This window comes from Chlorocebus sabaeus, chromosome 5, assembly GCF_047675955.1.
Source record: "Chlorocebus sabaeus isolate Y175 chromosome 5, mChlSab1.0.hap1, whole genome shotgun sequence".
In the NCBI taxonomy this organism is placed as follows: domain Eukaryota; kingdom Metazoa; phylum Chordata; class Mammalia; order Primates; family Cercopithecidae; genus Chlorocebus; species Chlorocebus sabaeus.
This window is the reverse complement of record NC_132908.1, coordinates 18,155,943-18,173,013: the sequence shown is the minus strand read 5'-3', so window position 1 is coordinate 18,173,013 and position 17,071 is coordinate 18,155,943. Positions and strand designations below refer to the sequence as shown.

The 17,071-nt window shown below is 53.0% G+C and overlaps 2 protein-coding genes across 12 annotated transcripts in view; one reads left to right on the top strand and one right to left on the bottom strand.

Moving 5' to 3' along the window:
* IQCK (IQ motif containing K) overlaps positions 1-538 on the bottom strand; it is a 138,004-nt gene extending 137,466 nt beyond the window's left edge. For 6 of the 8 annotated variants that reach the window (XM_007987030.3, XM_073015212.1, XM_073015213.1 and 3 more), the window contains exon 1: positions 358-538. In XM_007987030.3, the coding sequence (XP_007985221.2) occupies positions 358-538 (181 nt within the window). The remainder of the gene's footprint in view (positions 1-357) is intronic. The other 2 variants (XM_073015214.1, XM_073015211.1) reach the window with 1 other exon arrangement.
* Positions 537-13,987, top strand: KNOP1 (lysine rich nucleolar protein 1). Of its 4 annotated transcripts, none has more exons than XM_007987050.3 (5): positions 537-687; positions 3,750-4,666; positions 7,341-7,409; positions 9,467-9,544; positions 13,118-13,987. In XM_007987050.3, exons 1-5 carry the CDS (start codon positions 537-539, stop codon positions 13,427-13,429), a joined length of 1,527 nt encoding a protein of 508 aa, XP_007985241.3. In that variant the 3' UTR covers positions 13,430-13,987. The 4 variants fall into 4 exon arrangements, with proteins under 4 accessions (XP_007985241.3, XP_072871308.1, XP_007985251.3 ...); XM_007987060.3 differs by having other exon boundaries at positions 628-980; XM_037989789.2 differs by lacking the exon at positions 537-687 and adding an exon at positions 1,232-1,421.
* Positions 13,988-17,071: the final 3,084 nt, after the last annotated feature.

Below are 17,071 nucleotides of genomic sequence, written 5' to 3'. Positions count from 1 at the left end.
GGAGCCTACATTTTTAACAAGATCTCCGCCCCTGCCCCAGCAATTCTTTTCTGTTCACTAAATGAAGTTTAAGAACCACTAGTCCACACCGCATGGTTCTCTTTATTCAGCTTTCCCTCGCCGTTCCCTTGCCTTTGACCTCACTATCGATGGCGATTGGAGGCCGCGCTGCGTAACTGCGGGCTAGCCTCTCCGAGCCTCAGTTTCCCCGTGCGTAAAATGAGGAGCCCGGACCCGCGGAGCGGCTGCCCGGCGGCCCTGCCCGTGAGCCGCCAGGCGCACAGTGGGCGCTCCTCAAACGCGGCCCCTACCCGGCCGCCCGGGTCCCGCCCCTCTCGGCCAGCCCGGGCTGCCTACCGTCGCAGATTTGCTCCCACAGATTCTTGCTCGACGGCTCGGCGACCTGCCACGGCGAGACAGGCAGCTCGCGGGAACCGAGAGACACAGTGGACACCGGCGTCCGGGTGAACGACGAGTTTGTAGAGCAGCTGGGCTTACGGGGCACTGTGTGGCTGGGGACTTGCCGCGGTGCAGCCATGGCCGCGGTTTCCACGGTAACCGCGTTCGCCGGGAGGCCGCGACCCGGAAGAAGCCGCAACCCGAGAGGGTGGGCCGGCGACTCGAAGTGGACTTCCGGGTCGCGGCGGAGTGGGCTCTCACGTGGAGGCGGGGAAATTTCGCCCACCGGTGAGTGCCAGGATGCGTTGCAGGCGGGCCGGCGCGGGGTCTGGAGATTGCACCAGAGGAAGTGCGCGGCGGAGAAGTCGGGGAAATGCGGGCCACCCGCATCCCTAAATCCGACCCCTTCAGTCGGTGCGCGCCCGCTCTGGCCTGAGGCCGCTGCCTCCAGAAAGTTTTCCCGCCTCAGAGCCGGGCCTGGGACCCCACGTAATCCCTCCCAATCTGTTGCTGCGGAGGCTTGGGCGCAGGGGAGCCCTGGAGGCACCGATCTCACTTCCTGGCTCCCGCGCGTCTTGCAGGTGATCCTACGGGGGAGTGGGGTGTTGCTGCACTGGCTTTGGAGTCCTGTGGGCGGAATTCCAATCTCCTGTTTTCCACTTGATGGCTTTGGAACCTAGGGCAAGTGAATTATTAGTCTCTGGAGCTTGTGAGATCGGGTATTCACAATGATCCTCACAAGGCTGCCGCGGGAATTTAAAAGCGCTTTTGGAGAAAGCATATGTGTTTGCAGGAGATGCACTGTAATGTTCTTTTCCTTTCTCTTTGAAAGAGTGAATGCATTTGGTCGCAGGGCTCAAGAGGAGGATGCTATCTATACTTTTCTAAATGGCAGAGATGGGGAGAGAAGGGGATTAAGAGTTGACCCGCAACCTCCCGGTGGATTCTTTGTTCTTACCAGATCTCTTGGCCACTCCCCTGTTCTGAAGTCGTCTTGGCTTTCTTGACTACACTATTTCAAGGTTTGCACCTTCTTCTTTGCAAGCTCCTTTATCTCTGCCCACTTGTTTAAATGCCAATACAAAAGTACCCCTCCCCCGTTATCCCCGGGCAGTACGTTCCTAAACCCCCAGTGGATGCCTGAAACCACAAATAGTACCGAACCCTAAATATAACTATGTTTTTTCTTTTGTATACTACCTGTGACAAAGTTTATAAGTTAGGCACAGTAGGGCAGGGTGCGGTGGCTCACGCCTGTAATTCCAGCACTTTGGGAGGCTGAGGTGGGCGGATCACCTGGGGCCAGGAGTTGGAGACCAGCCTGGCCAACATAGTAAAACCCGGTCCCTACTAAAAATACAAAAATTAGCCGGGCGTGGTGGTATATGCCTGTAATCCCAGCTACTCAGGAGGTTGAGGTGTGAGAATTGCTTGAACTCGGGAGGTGGAGGTTGCAGTGAGCCGAGCTCATGCCACTGCACTCCAGCCTGGGCAACAGAGCGAGACCTTGTCTCACAAAAAATTAGGTACAGTAAAAGATTACCAACAATCTAGCTAGTAATAAAATAGAACAATTACAACAGTATATTGTAATAAAAGTTGCACGCGTGGGATCACCCTCTCAAGATAACTTGGTGTGCTGTGCTCACCTATTTTGGGACCAGGGTTGACCAGGGGTAACTGAAACCTGGGAATGGGAAACCTGGGATTGGGCTGGGGACTACTGTATTTCTTGAGGTCTTGTCTCACGCTTGTTCTGTTCAAGGCTTAATCACCACCCATACATTCCTAACTTTATGTTGCCCATGTCAGCACGGCCACCCAAACACACTTCATCCATGTATTCACCTGTCCAGTGAACATCTCCAAAGCATCTGTCCAATCAAGCCTGTCCGTTCAGCCACTTGCCTTCAGTACCTTTGCCTCAGGGATTAATCCTGCAGTTGTTCTTCAGAAATTTTCCTGACAACTGGTAGGACAGGTTATACAACCTCCACCACCTGACCTTACCACTTGCTTTTATCACCTGTATCATTGTTATTAAACCTTATTTCCTCCCACACCTACTTGCTTCTTGATGGGTGGTGTTTTATGTTGTTCATCTCTGTCTCCCTAGCGTGTATTCATTTATTCAGTGAGTACTTATTGAGCACCTGGTATGTGCCAGGCACTGAGCAGGATGCTGGAAATAAACCAGGAAACAGGGCAGACAGGAATGAATGAGCATAGTTGTTCCCTTGACTCTCCAGGGTGCTCCTGGAGTGGGTTATGAATGAACTTGACCTGTGGCTCAGGCCTGGCCTGGCTCTTTGAAGCTCTTAACAGTGAGCCAGCTCCAGTGTGGACCCTGTAGGTTCTGAAGCTGAGGAGGGCTGCAGGATGGAGAAGCTTCTTTTCCCTCCCGTAATCCTAACTGCCTGTTAGATATTTTGGGATATTTTGCTTCTAGATTCTGGGAATATCTAGTGCAGGGAGCAGCAGGAACTTGGCTGGGGACTGGAGTGAGAGAAGTGGTCCAGCTGCACGCTGAAGGGTATTGAGGACCCCACAGCCCTTTCTCACAGGTGCCTCCATGATATCTGTCCAAGACAAGCTGGGTGCCCTCAGTACTGTGTATCACTGTGACTCATTCAGCGTTGGCAATCAACTTCACATTTTAAAAACAGTGAAACGAGGCCAGGCAAGGTGGCTCATGCCCGTAATCCCAGCACTTTGGGAGACTGAAGCAGGCGGATCACTTGAGGTCAGGAGTTTGAGACCAGCCTGGCCAACATGGTGAAACCCCGTCTCTCCTAAAAAGGGAAAAAAAAAATCAGCTGGGTGTGATCGTGGGTGTCTGTTATCCCAGCTACTCAGGGGAGGCTGAGGCTGGAGAATCACTTGAACCCAGAGGTGGAGGTTTCAGTGAGCCAAGATCATGCCACTGCCCTCCAGCCTGGGCAACAGAGCAAGACGGTGTCTCCAAAAAAAGAAAAAAGAAAGAAAAAGGGATTTTACAATGTACCAAGCACTTTCCATGCGTTGTCTCATTTACTCTTTTCAACACCCTTTTGAGGAAGGAGGTGTTATATTCCCCCATTTTCCAGATGAAGAAATTGAGGCTCAGGGAGGTTAGCTGATTTACTTAAGGTGAGAGAACCATTTAGGTTTGAACCTAGGGCTGTCTGGATTTAAACTTTATGCTATTTCTATAGTATTTCTTTTTTTGCTCTAAAGGAATCATATCCATTTTCCCTATCCCGTAATGCTTAGTCCACCCACTCAAAGAAACATGGCTCTTGGCAATGCTTAGTAGAACTGAACACAGGATGGCTTGGTATAGGGGTAACTTGTACCATCTGTTTTTTCAGGAATGATCACCAAGACACACAAAGTAGACCCTGGGGTCCCAGAGAAGAAAAAGAAGAAGAAAGTGGTCAAAGAACCAGAGACTCGATACTCAGTTGTAAACAATGATGATTGCTTTGCCGATGTTTCTTCTATAAGAGCCACATCCCCCTCTAAGAGTGTGGTCCATGGGCAGGCACCTGAGATGCCTCCAGTGAAGAAAAAGAAGAAGAAAAAGACGGCTCTCAGCACCCTTTGCGAGGGGCATGTAGAACCTGAGACAATGCTGCATGCCAGACAGGCAGAGAAGTCACCCAGCCCCAGGAAGCAGGTGCTTGGCCACTTGGAGTCCCTCAGTGGGGAGAAGAAAAAGAAGAAGTCACCTCTGGCCATGTCCCATGCCTCTGGGGTGAAAACCTCCCCAGACCCTAGACAGAGTGAGGAGGAAACCAGAGTTGGCAAGAAGCTCAAAAAACACAAGAAGGAGAAAAAGGGGGCCCGGGATCCCACAGCCTTCTCAGTCCAGGACCCTTGGTTCTGCGAGGCCAGGGAGGCCAGGGATGTTGCGGACACCTGCTCAGTGGGAAAGAAGGATGAGGGACAGGCAGCCTTGGGGCAGAAACGGAAGCGGAAGAGCCCCAGAGAACACAACGGGAAGGTGAAGAAGAAAAAAAAAATCCACCAGGAGGAAGACACCCTCCCAGGCCACTCCAAGCCCTCCCGGTCCATGGAGAGCAACCCTAGGAAAGGAAGTAAAAAGAAACCAGTCAAAGTTGAGGCTCCGGAATACATCCCCAGAAGTGATGACCCTAAGGCCTCCGCAAAGAAAAAGATGAAGTCCAAGAAGAAGGTAGAGCAGCCAGTCATCGAGGAGCCAGCTCTCAAAAGGAAGAAGAAGAAGAGGAAAGAGAGTGGGGTAGCAGGAGACCCTTGGAAGGAGGTAGGTTTTCCTTCAGAAGTGGACTCTGCCGTGGGAGAATTAAGGGTGGGGCTTGGGAGGGGTGTGTAGGCGTGTGTGCATGTTTGCACATGCACGAGTACTCATGCTTGTAGCTAAAACCCTGGTTAAATGAATTTCAGCCAGAATAGGAAGTTTATTGACATATGCAATTGGAAAGGTTATGGTTAAACTAGCTTCAGGTATGGCTGGATCCAGGGGCTCATGCAGCATCATCGATAATTGCAGGTATCCTTTGCTACTGAAACCAGCCAAGTTTTCCCTGTCTGCCATCAGGGTCTGAATTAACTGGGATCAATCTTACAGATGAATCCCTTGCTTTCTGAACTCTTGCCACTTGCTATCCAAAACTCAGGAACCAAGTAACGTGAGATAACCGTGCTCGTGGCTATCTGAGTATCATCAGAGCTCAGTATACAAAATTTATAAATCAAATAGATTTGGGTAGCAGGAGATGCCTGTGTGAGACTTTCTCAGCTCTGGGCTTTGTAGTTTTCTATCTTGGTTTATGGCCCATCCTCCTCCTCCTCTTCCATCACATCGTGGCTTGATGGTCCCAGCAGCCCCAGGCTTTCATCCCAGCAGTTCAGCCACCCCCAAAGGAAGAAGGTGGCCCCTATAAAACTATGACAGAAGTCTCAGGTCCACTGTCGCAGGCCTCAGTTGGATCAGTCTATCCAGAAGCTCTAATCTAAAACCAAAGGTGGCCGGGTGTGGTGGCTCATGCTTATAATTCCAGCGCTTTGGGAGACCAAGGCAGGCAGATCACTTGAGGCCAGGAGTTCGAGACCAGCCTGACCAACATGGTGAAACCCCGTCTCTACTAAAAATACAGAAACTAGCTGGGCATGGTGGCAGGCGCCTCTATTCCCAGCTACTCACGAGGCTGAGGCACAAGAATCGCTTGAACCCGGGAGGTGGAGGTTGCAGTGGTCCAAGATCACACCACTGCATTCCACACTGGGTGACAGAGTGAGACTCTCTCAAAAAAAAAACAAAAACTTGAGGTGAAGGGCAGGGGGTGTCAGTCACAACTAAACCACACTGAGATGCGGGAAGGCAGTTTCTGAGAGGAAAACTGGAGTTCTGTTACCAGGAGGGAAGGAGCAGATGATGGCTTGGTGAAAACCACAGACACCCGCTGTCTTCAGCCTGCCAGGCTGCTTGGAGTGAGAGAGGGAGACCTGAGGCGAGCTGGAGGGCTGGGGGCTCCCCAGACCCACAGCCTTTCCCAGCTGAGCCCATTCCAGGGCCAGGCCCCCATTCCCATCCTCAGGTGTGTGCGGACGTGTGGGCAGAAACAAGATGGTGTGTGTCTTGTTTCAGGGTGTGTGTCCTGCTCCAGACAGTGTCCGGCCCTTCTGCATGGCCGGTGGCTGACATTTCTTGAGTGCTTACTGTATGCCCAGACTGCCATGTATCAACCCATTTCATCCTCCTACCTGTCTGGTGAGGTGGCTGCTGTGGGCACCCCCATTTAACAGATCAGGAAACTGAGGCTCCAGAGACTTAATACCTTGTCTAAGGTCAGGCAGCTGGCAAGAGGTGGAGCTGGGATTCAAACTCAGCTAGTCTGGCTTCTGAATTAGCATTTATCCCTTCTCAGAAATCATCTATGTCACCTCTTATAGAAGCAGGTATTATTAGAGCCCCAGAAATGACCGTCTTCTATTAGCATAAACCCCAGATTCTCTTCCCAACTCTGCAGCAGTCTGCTGGGTGACCTTGAACCAGCCATTGCTTGGTTAGAAGGGGAAGGGAGGGGAGGGGTGGCCTCCATATCAAAGGCCTCCAGGTGTTAGCTTTGGTTGCTGGGATTTCTCCAGCTTTGCCCTAGTCCATTAGCCTTGGTTTTACCAGCATCTTCCTTTATTCAGAAACTTGGAGTTGGGAGGAACCCTAGAAGCTTGGGCCCAGCCACCATCAGACTCTAGAATCCCTTCTCCCGGGAGCTCAATGAAAGGGAGTTCCCTCTGCTTAACATCTGTTAGGGGGACTGTACTTCCCACAGCAGCCCACCCAGTCCAGCAAATGCACATGTGTTCAGGCCTGGATGAGTGATAGGAATGGAGAGGGCCTCCAGGGTCATCACACACGTGATGCTAGGTGCCAGGCAGAGCCCACTTCTCAAGTGAGGATGCATGAAACGTCAGCATTTGTCATTACTGAAGAACCCCGAGAGAGTGGCTGGCCTGAGGTCTCACTGTTGGAGGGTCTTCAGGGCCCAGTCGGGTGGGAGAGCGTGGTGCCTGTTAGTGTGGTCTTCGGCCTCTGTCCTCTAGTTTGGTGTCACCATAGGAGATAAGTGACATGTGTAGTGGGAAAGGCTGGACACAAAGCCCTGGGTCAGGAGATGTGGGTTAGAATCACCAGGTCCCTGAGCCATGGGGTAACCTTGTAGTCACTTTACCTGTCTGAGCCTCAGTTTCTTCATCTGTCAAATAGGTTACTACTACTGTTTTGCAGAAGAATTGTGGAAAAGAAGGGATGGGAAGGACTTTGCTGACTATGAGATGTTTCTGGGTGGCAGGGCTGGGGGTGATGCCATGGTCTGAGGTCTTTTCTGGACTTTGTCATGGTCTCACCCCGCTGGGTACAGGGGCAGAGGCCATTCGTTGTAAACTTGAACCTTACCCAGCTCTGCCCTCTCCTGCAGGAAACAGACACGGACTTAGAGGTGGTGTTGGAAAAGAAAGGCAACATGGACGAGGCGCACATAGACCAGGTATAGCCCAGACCCTCCTCAGGCCCCTCCTGCTGCCTCCTGCCACACCTGGAGTCTCACTTGCCGCCTGCCAGACTGGCTATGTGATCCTGGTCTCAGGGGCACCAGGGACTCCAGAGGCCACTGGGCTAACCGCCAACGCACACCTCCCGGGCAGGGAATGCGTGCTTTCCCCATCCTCACGCTGGGGGCCCTTCTGGCTGCAGTGGTCGTGGCCGAGAGGCCCGACTGGCCATTCCCTGTTACTTGCTGCAGGATGTGGGGGACATGTCCCTAAGACCCTGCAGCTGGGCACGTGACACTTGCTTAGCCAGGCCCACATGCTGCCACCCCCTGGGCTAATTCAGGAGCATTCAGAGGAGAAGTTTTGTTGTGAATCAGCTTCTGCTTCTGTCGTGCCCAGATTCCCTGGCAAATGCATCCTTGCGGGAACTGGACTTTTTGGCCTTAGGGGATTTTTTTTTTTTTTTTTTTTGAGACGGAGTCTTGCTCTGTCGCCCAGGCTGGAGTGCAGTGGTATGATCTTGGCTCACTGCAAGCTCCACCTCCTGGGTTCACGCCCTTCTCCTGCCTCAGCCTCCCAAGCAGTTGAGACTACAGGCGCCCGCCACCACGCCCAGCTAATTTTTTTCTGTATTTTTAGTAGAGGTGGGGTTTCACCATGTTAGCCAGGATGGTCTCCATCTCCTGACCTCATGATCCACCCGCCTTAGCCTCCCAAAGCGCTGGGATTACAGGCGTGAGCCACTGTGCCCGGCAACTTGGGGGATTTTTATGATCCTGAACCCCGAGGCCTGGCAGGACATAGGGGTAGCCATATGGGCCTGGTGTTAGACCATTACTGACCAGGGGACCTGGGCAGGCACTGATCTCCCCGACCCTCGTTTTCCCCGTCTGTGAAGTGGGGCTCATGACAGCATGGACCATCACAGGCTGCTGTGAAAACCAAATGAGGCCATGTTTGTGAGGCAGTCAGCAGTGGCCGGCCTCGTATCTGTGCTTAATAAATAGCAGCAATTAATTGCTCAATTGGTGCTCCAGTGGCGGCCTGGAGCCATGCTGGCAACCACGTATGAGATGGAACTACTGCGTGCCAGGTGCTCTACTGGATATTTACGTAGATGTTCTACTTAGATATCTACTAGATATCTACATAGATATTTTTCTTATTTACCCTTGTTTTTCTTATTTACCCGTCAAGGTAGCTGATAGGTCCATCTATTGTGGATAAATAGACCAGCGTTTAGAAAGTTTGAGTGACTTGCCCAAGGCCACACAGCTAGTTAATGGCAGTGCGGGGATTCAAACTAGCCTCTGGAGAGGCACTTGGCTCACGCCTGTAATTCCAGCACTTGGGGAGGCCAAGACAGGTGGATTGCTTTAGGCCAGGAGTTCGAGACCAGCCTGGCCAGCATGGCGAAACCACTTCTCTACTAAAAATACAAAAATTAGCCAGGTGCAGTGGCGTACACCTGTAGTCCCAGCTACTGGGAGGCTGAGGCAGAAGAATCGCTTGAGCCTGCAAGGCAGAGGTTGTAGTGAACCGCGATCGCACTACTATACTCCAACCTGGGTGATGGAGCAAGACTCTGTCTCAGTAAATACATATATACATACAGACTACCCTCTGCTGCCTGACTCCACAGCTTGTTTTCTTTGTAGAAAACACTTTTACTATCACAAAAGTTAACTATGGTGTCCTCTGCACAAGAAGGCGGTGCTTTGGCGTTGCATTTTGGGAACGTCTCCATCTCACATGGCTGCTACAAACAAAAACTGTTCTAATGGTGAAGGTGATTAAGCCTTAGTTTCTAGGAAAATTCATTCTTAAGAGGCTAAAGAGGATAAATGAGCCTGCCCAGTGTAGGCCAAGGGGCTACAGCTCTTGAGATGCTAAGAGAATATTTTGATAGCAGCTTCCTATCGTTTGTAACAGAGTCAAGCTGCGCTAGTTCCTCCCATGCTGCGTTCCCCCAGCCCCGTCTCTGTCCTGGGTTTTAAACTTGAAAGAAGATCTCTGTGTCTGATGGCCCTCTTCTGTTATCCTTCTTGCTCAGGTGAGGCGAAAGGCCTTGCAAGAAGAGATTGATCGCGAGTCAGGCAAAACGGAAGCTTCTGAAACCAGGAAGTGGACGGTAAGTTTGGGGCTAGGGCTCTGCAAGGAGGTGGCACGCTCAACCTCCCGACGCCTCCCCTCACCTCCAGCATGAGGAGTGGAGCAGGAGAACCAAGTGCATCCAGGCCCCAGAGGCAGCCCCAGCCTGCAGCTGGCTCCCTCCACAGCACAATTTGTCCTGAGCTAATTTCCTTCCTTCTGAAAGGGGCGCTTGCCTCCCTCCTAGAGAGCTGACCCGTCAGATAAGCTGCCTGAACCTTTGTCTCAGCCCTGGACTGGTGTGGTGTCCTAAGGATTAATCACGGAGGACACATTCCAGCGAGCTCTTGCCAGCAGTGGGCAATGCCCTAGGGGGGCTGTTAGGAACAGGGGCAAGAGGCAGAGGTGGGGGTGGTAGTGGCCTCTCTCAGGCCTGGTTTTCAGATCCACTCTGACTGGGAAATGTCCAAGCCAGGCCTGAGAAGATCTCTTAGGAGGGAGGAGGGTGCGAGGATCATGAGGCCAGAGAGTGCGAGGTTGGCAGGCTGGGGCCCTGCTGGGGCTCAGTGGGGCTCTGTGCTGGGTGCTGGACATGGAGCAGACGAAGCCCATGTGATCCCCATCATCGCACTCACGGTCTAGAGGCCAGAGCTGGGTGAGCGTGGCAGGGAAGTGCTCAGCAAACAAGGAAAGGAAGATCAGTTGAGGTGGCAGTAGCGGTCAGAAGGAAACAGTACAGTGAGTTGGGGAGAGACTGCGGTCAGGGGGCTGCAACCGATGGCTGAGGGCTCAGAGATGGTAACGCGTGTCCAGAGATGTTCAGGGTGCAGGGGCCCCAGCCCCCAGGAGACCAGGGGAAGAGCGTTTCAGTGAGGCTAGTGGCCAGTGCAGACCCCTAAGGTAGGAAAGGGCCTGGAGTGATCTGTAGGGAAGGCCAGTGAGGCACTGCACTGCAGCTGGGACGAGGGACGAGAGGGCTGCAGGCCACAGGCCTCGCGGCCTCATTGGCCATGGTAGAGAGCTGGCCTGGGATCTGGCTAAGTGGGATTGGGCTGGAGGGCATTGACTTGGCAAGCGGGAAGACCTGGTAGAAGGCTCAGCCCTTAGGCTGCAGCCCAGCCTGAGGATGGTGGCAGAGGATAGAGAAAGAAAACAGCTTGGTGAGTTCCTTTGGAGGCACAGCTGGCGGGACTTGTTCATAGATTGGATTTTGGGGAGAGGAAAAGAAGGGTCTGGGTGACCAGTGAGGCTGGCCTTCCGGCTCTGTCAGAGCATTCAGAAAAGAATCAAAAGATCCAAAATCACTACTGGCTCCGCCACTGTGTAGTGGTGGGACTCTGGCCAAGTACCTTCCCCTGAGCCTCTGTCCACGCCTGTAAAATGGGACTGGTACCCTGGCCTGGTGGGGTATGGAGTGGGGCTTTGTTATGGGTCCTGCCTCCCTTTCTCTCCATGCCACCCTGCTGAGCTGAGCTGAGCCCAGCTGATGGGACATCTAGCTTGAATAGGGAAGGCGAGAAAAAAGGCAGTGTGATTTGGAGCCGATGTCCTGGGGGGCTGTCCCTGGAAGGACGTCAGGAGAGTGGTCCTGGGGCACAGGGGCTAGGACATGCCATGCCACTGAGACGTGTGGTGAAGTGGCCCTCTGGGTGGGCAGCAGCCGTCGGAAGTGCCGGTTCACCCAGGACCAGCTAGCAGTCTCCTGCTCTCCCCAAAACCCATGTGGGGTGGTCATAGACTGCCTCTCACTCTAGAAACTGCAGGCCAGGGGAGCTGTCATTATTCCTGCCTCTGGGCCACCATGAAGCTGGGAGAATGTGTCACTGCTTCACTCAGGTCAGCTGTAGTGACAACTGGTTCTTATTCTCCCAAAGCCAACCCAGGAATAAGTGCTGGGCTGGTATCTGGCTTGTGAGCGGAAAGTTGCCAGGCGGCACGGAGGTCCGCAGTCTGGTTGGGGTAGGGGGAGAGGAGTGGCCAGTCACTGAGGGCTTCAGGTGTGCCATGCATTGTGCACTGGGCTTTTGGTGTCAAATCTGCCATATGTCTCACTGAAGCCCTATGAGGGGGATGTTATGACCCCACTTTAGAGATGAAGACGCTGAGGCTCAGAGAGATGAGGGGACTTGAGCAGGGTCACCCAGGGGAGGCTTCCTCTCGGGTCTGCCTGACTTCAGAGTCAGTCTTCTTGGGAGGTGAGTTTCTTTCCTCTCTCGCCGACCTGGGAAGAAGGGGATCTGGAGGGGCTCCCCTGCCTTTTCTCGCACATAGGTGGTAGAGCACTCTGGCTGGAATGGGGACCCCCGAGTTCCTGGGCTTGGCTCAGTCTGACTTGGCTGTGTGACCTTTACCCCCGTGGGCCTGCACCCCTTCCCGCTATAAAACAGTGCTTCTGAGAAGCACACTTCAGATTCCCACTCGCCCTCTCCCACCCTCCAACTCACCCAAACGTTAGGCTGCTGGTTGAGGGCCCGGCTGCTGGGCTCTGGGGTGCCCTGTGTTGCAGGGGAGGTGCGCCCTGTGGGGACATGGGGGAGGTGTGCTGTCTTGTGAGGTGCACGGTGAGGGGAGGTGAGATGTGTGGGGAGGCGCGCTGTGTGCGGAGGTGGGGGGAGGTGCGCTGTGTGGGGTGGTGGGGGAGGTGTGCTCTGTGGGGTGATTGGGGGAGTGCGCTGTGGGTGGAGGCGGGGGGGGGGGTGCGCTGTGAAAGGAAGCCAGGGGAGTGCGCTGTGTAGGGTGGTGGGGGGAGGTGCGCTGTGAGGGTGGTGGGGGGAGGCGCGCTGTGGGGGGAGGCGGGGGGGAGGTGCGCTCTGTAGGGAGGTGGCGAGGTGCACTGTGTAGGGAGGCGGGGGGAGTGTGCTGTGTAGGGAGGTGGGGGAAGGTGCGCTGTGTGAGGTGATTGGGAGCGGTGCCCTGTGAGGGGAGGTGCGCTGTGAGGGGAGGTGCGCTGTGTAGGGTGGTGGGGGGAGTGCACTGTGAGGGGAGGTGGGTGAGGTGCGCTGTGAAGGGAGGTGGGGGTAGTGTGCTGTGTAGGAAGGTGGGGGGAGTGTGCTGTGTAGGGAGGTGGGGGGCGTGTGCTGTGTAGGGAGGTGGGGGGCGTGTGCTGTGTAGGGAGGTGGGGGGAGTGTGCTGTGTAGCGTGGTGGGGGGAGTGTGCTGTGTAGGGAGGTGGGGGGAGTGTGCTGTGTAGGGAGGTGGGGGGAGTGCGCTTGTAGGGAGGTGGGGGGAGTGTGCTGTGTTGTGAAGTGAGGCACACTGTGCTGTGTGCCATGAGTTAGGAAAGGAGGAGGAAGGCAGAAGGCAGCTCTGTGTGCAGAGGTGGGCAGTGGTGTTGGCGGGACCTGGGCTTGAATTCTGGGGGTCACCAGTTAGGTTTCTGTCTCCAGCTAAGCTGCAGACCTCTATTTCCTCCTCTGTGCAATGGGAATAACAGCAGTGTTCTCATAGGGCTGTCGTTAGGATTAATGGAATAATCCACTATTGAGCTTATTAGCACTGTGCCTGGTACACAGCAGCCGTCTAATCTGCTGGGCCCTCCCTGATGAGGCTGGGGTCAAGGGAAGGAAAGGGCTTTGGACTCAAGGGAAATAGCCACCTTTTTCCTCTTCTCCCAGGGAACCCAGTTTGGCCAGTGGGATACTGCTGGTTTTGAGAACGAAGACCAGAAACTGAAATTTCTCAGACTTATGGGTGGCTTCAAAAACCTGTCCCCTCCATTCAACCGCACCCCCAGCACGACTGCAAGGCCCAACATGGCCCTCAGCAAGAAGGCGGCTGACAGCCTGCAGCAGAATCTGCAGCGGGACTACGACCGGGCCATGAGCTGGAAGTACAGCCGCGGAGCCGGCCTTGGCTTCTCCACTGCCCCCAACAAGATCTTTTACATTGACAGGAACGCTTCCAAGTCAGTCAAGCTGGAAGATTAAACTCTAGAGGTTTGTCCCCCAAAAACTGCCACAATTGCTTTATTACATTTATGCTGGAGATTATATTTCTTTTTGTGAAAAATCAAATCTTGGTGATGACCTCGAGCAGCAGGATATAAACAACTCCCATAAGCTTAGCGTTCCAGTAATGGAACACTAGGCATAAATGGTTTATTCAGTTGTGCAAATGAAAGCCATCTGACAGTTGGCTCACATTGAACACCTGTGGAGATTAAGGACAAGGACAACTATCTTGATGGGCTTGGATGAACTGGGGTGGGGCAGCTCGTATTTCGGGAGCCAGGAGAACGAGTGAGTGGTTAAAACCTCCTGTTTTCTGTGTTAAACATTCCGTCCCTGTTTGAGACATCGGTATGTGCAGTTAACCTTTGTTGAGTGTTTAGCAGGTGCTAGGCAAATACTAGTGTTTTCCATAACGTATTTAATCTTCATAATTATGAAATGGGTGCTATTATTAGCCCCATCTTATAGATGAGGCAAGTGAGGTTCAGGGATAAAGAAATAAAATTGCCTGGGGTCACCCAGCCACTAAGTACAGGGTGTTGTACTTTTGTACCCGAAGCCCTAAGTTCTCTATCCGCCACTCTGAATGTTCCCTTTAGGGAATTTCCACCAGAATCCTTGTTGGAGATTGAAAGATATTTAGATTGAGGAAAAAGTTTAATGACAAGTCCGCATCTCTGATAAAAAGTGGAGTGAATGAGGAACGGAGAATTGCAAGCTCCTTTTCCTTCCTTTTCCTTTCCCCTGTCATAGAGCAGCTATGAGTTGTTGTCTCTCATAGCCGAGAGGTGTCTGAGTTGTTGCCAAACACATGTGGCTGAGCTGCTGCTGCTGCTGGGAAATGTACCTCTAAACCTGTCCTGCCTTTTCCACTGGCCTCCCTTCGGCCCTAAGTGCTGAGGTAGGATTTTGTCTTTTTGTGCTTTGACTGGATTCTCAACAAGGCATTTTAGGAAGAGTGGTTAGTCCTGCAAATGAACCAATGACAGATTCCCAGGGACATGTGTGTGTGTGTTTTTTGAGATAGGGTCTCACTCTGTCACCCAGGCTGGAGTGTAGTGGCATATCATGGCTTATTGCAACAACTACCTATCCAGGTTAAGCGATCCTCCCACCTCAGCCTCCCAAGTAGCTGGGACTGCAGGTGTGCACCATAACAACCAGCTAGTTTTAAAAATTTTTTTAGAGATGGGGTCTCACTATATTGTCCAGGCTGGTCCCAGACTCGGACTCAACTCATCCTCTTGCCTCGGCCCCCCAGTGTTGGGATCACAGGTGTGAGCCACCGTGCCCAGCTCCAGGGATGTATCTGATGAGATTCTTTTTTATCACAAGGAAGAGAATCCCAGGTGACTTCTGTAGGTCGATACTGAATGCCAGGAGGAGATGAACATGTGGAGATGACACGGGAAGTTGCCTCATTAGCTGTTGGGACAGCGTTTCCAAGTCTGGACTCTGCAGCAAGCCTCAGAGAGCTCCAGGTCCAGTGGCTGAAGTCGCACATGACCATCTGACCACCTTCTTTGCATTCACCTAGCTTTTTGCATCCCAAAAGACAGGTTCTGACTGGGACATTTTCATGATCATTCAGCCTGTACACGCCTCCTACAGACATCCCAGCCCAGGCAGGCCTCGATGGCCAGAAAGTTCAGTCTCACGTGGCAGGAAGGCCTGATTAGGGCCTGGTTCAGCAGCCCGTCAAGGAAGCATCATCTTCATCATCCCCAGTGTTGGCTTTATCAAGGCTAGTACAAAGATGGCAGTAACAGTTCCAGGCAGCATATCAAGACCCTAGAACATTCCAGAGGAAGAAAAGCCTTTTTGTGTCTCAGGGAAACTTCCAGAAGCCTCCATTGCTGGGCAATGAGTCATCTGCCCATACCTGCACCCGCCCCTGTCATGGGAAGGGTGGTGATTCCCCTCAGTCAAAAAGAGTGGATGCTGGTAAGGTGGCCATGGTGTCCACAGCTGCCCACTGGGCAGAGGTGAGGCAGGCACTTCAGACGGTTTCCCTGGCTCTGAGCCCTGACCCGCAGGCGTTGGCCAGGTCAGTAGTTGTACAAGCGTGTGCTACAAGGACCTACTTGGGCCACTTCCCTCAGGACGTGAACTTGGCCTGCCTTTCTTTCCTGGATTCAACCTTGAGGTACATAATGGGAGAGGCCGTGGAAAGCCCAAGAGGCAGTGTTCTGGATTTGAGTGAGCGCCTTCTGGGCACCTCCTCCTTTGATGGAGAAACAAATCCCTCCTGACCCTGAGCAACACTGTAGCAATGTGCCTGGTGTAAACAGGAACCAGCCGTTTCTTTCTTTTTTTTTGAGATGGAGTCTTGCACGGTTGCCCACGCTGGGGTGTAGTGGCGTGATCTCGGCTCATTGTAACCCCTGCTTCCTGGATTCAACTGATTCTCATGCCTCAGCCCCCTGAGTAGCTGGAATCAGCCATTTCTATTCATAGTTTTTATCTTGCCAGGAGGTCACCCTGATGTTGGCCTGCCTTAGCTCTGTTAAAAGGGTTGTACTCTGCCAGGTGCAGTGGCTCACGCCTGTAATCCCAGCACTTTGGGAGGCCGAGGCAGGCGGATCACGAGGTCAGGAGTTCGAGACCAGCCTGACCAACATGGTGAAACCCCGTCTCTACTGAAAATAACAAAAATTAGCCAGGTGGGTTTGGTGTCACAGGCTTGTAATCCCAGCTACTCAGGAGGCTGAGGCAGGAGAATCGCTTGAATCCAGGAGGTGGAGGTTGTAGTGAGCTGGGGTGACGCCACTGCATGCTCTAGCCTGGGCAACAGAGTGAGACTCTGTCTCAAAAAAATAAACAAAAAGGTATCTTTGGGTGACTGTGGAGAGAAGGTGATCCTATGTCCACTGTGTTGCTCCCATCCAAGCCCTGCTGACTGGTAGCTCTCACGAGGGTGTGATGGTCAGGCCTTGCCCCTGGTGTAAATTCTGTCTGTAACAGTGTGTGACTTTTTTTTCTCTTTTTTTTGAGACAGAGTCTTGCTCTGTTGCCCAGGCTGGAGTGCAGTGGCATGATCTCAGCTCACTGCAAGCTCCGCCTCCTGGGTTCATACCATTCTCCTGCCTCAGCCTCCCGAGTAGCTGGGACTACAGGCGCCCACCGCCACCACGCCCGGCTAATTTTTTGTATTTTTAGTAGAGACGGGGTTTCACTGTGTTAGCCAGGATGGTCTCGATCTCCTGACCTCGTGATCCGCCTGCCTCGGCCTCCCGAAGTGCTGGGATTACAGGCTTGAGCCACCGCGCCCGGCTGAGGGTGTGACTTTCTAACTCAGCATCACCACTGGCTTAGGAATTCCATTTGCACAGGGGGAGCTTTATTGCTTTTCTGTGTACATAAGGACTTCAAGTCTCACCAGTGGAGGTTGGGCAGCCAAGACAGCACGATGCTGGGTGTCTTCAGAATGGACTTAACCTTGTCCTTTTGCTTTCTGCCAGTGCAGACCACCGTCGCTCAGATGAGCAGGATCACACCCACCCTGTGGCAATCTTGTCTTTGGAGAATCACTGTAGCTCCCATCCTTTGTAAATTAATATTGGTTTGAGCACTACCCTCCAGCATGGCTGCTGTGAGCCATGACTGCATCACTGTGCT

What these genes read in the sequence shown, in the direction of transcription:
- KNOP1 (XM_007987050.3), top strand. Translation starts at nt 537, where the DNA reads ATGGCCGCGGTTTCCACGGTAACCGCGTTCGCCGGGAGGCCGCGACCC. An exon ending in CGGGGAAATTTCGCCCACCG is followed by an intron (nt 688 to 3,749) that starts GTGAGTGCCAGG and finishes CTGTTTTTTCAG; the next exon opens with GAATGATCACCAAGACACAC. An exon ending in ACGAGGCGCACATAGACCAG is followed by an intron (nt 7,410 to 9,466) that starts GTATAGCCCAGA and finishes CTTCTTGCTCAG; the next exon opens with GTGAGGCGAAAGGCCTTGCA.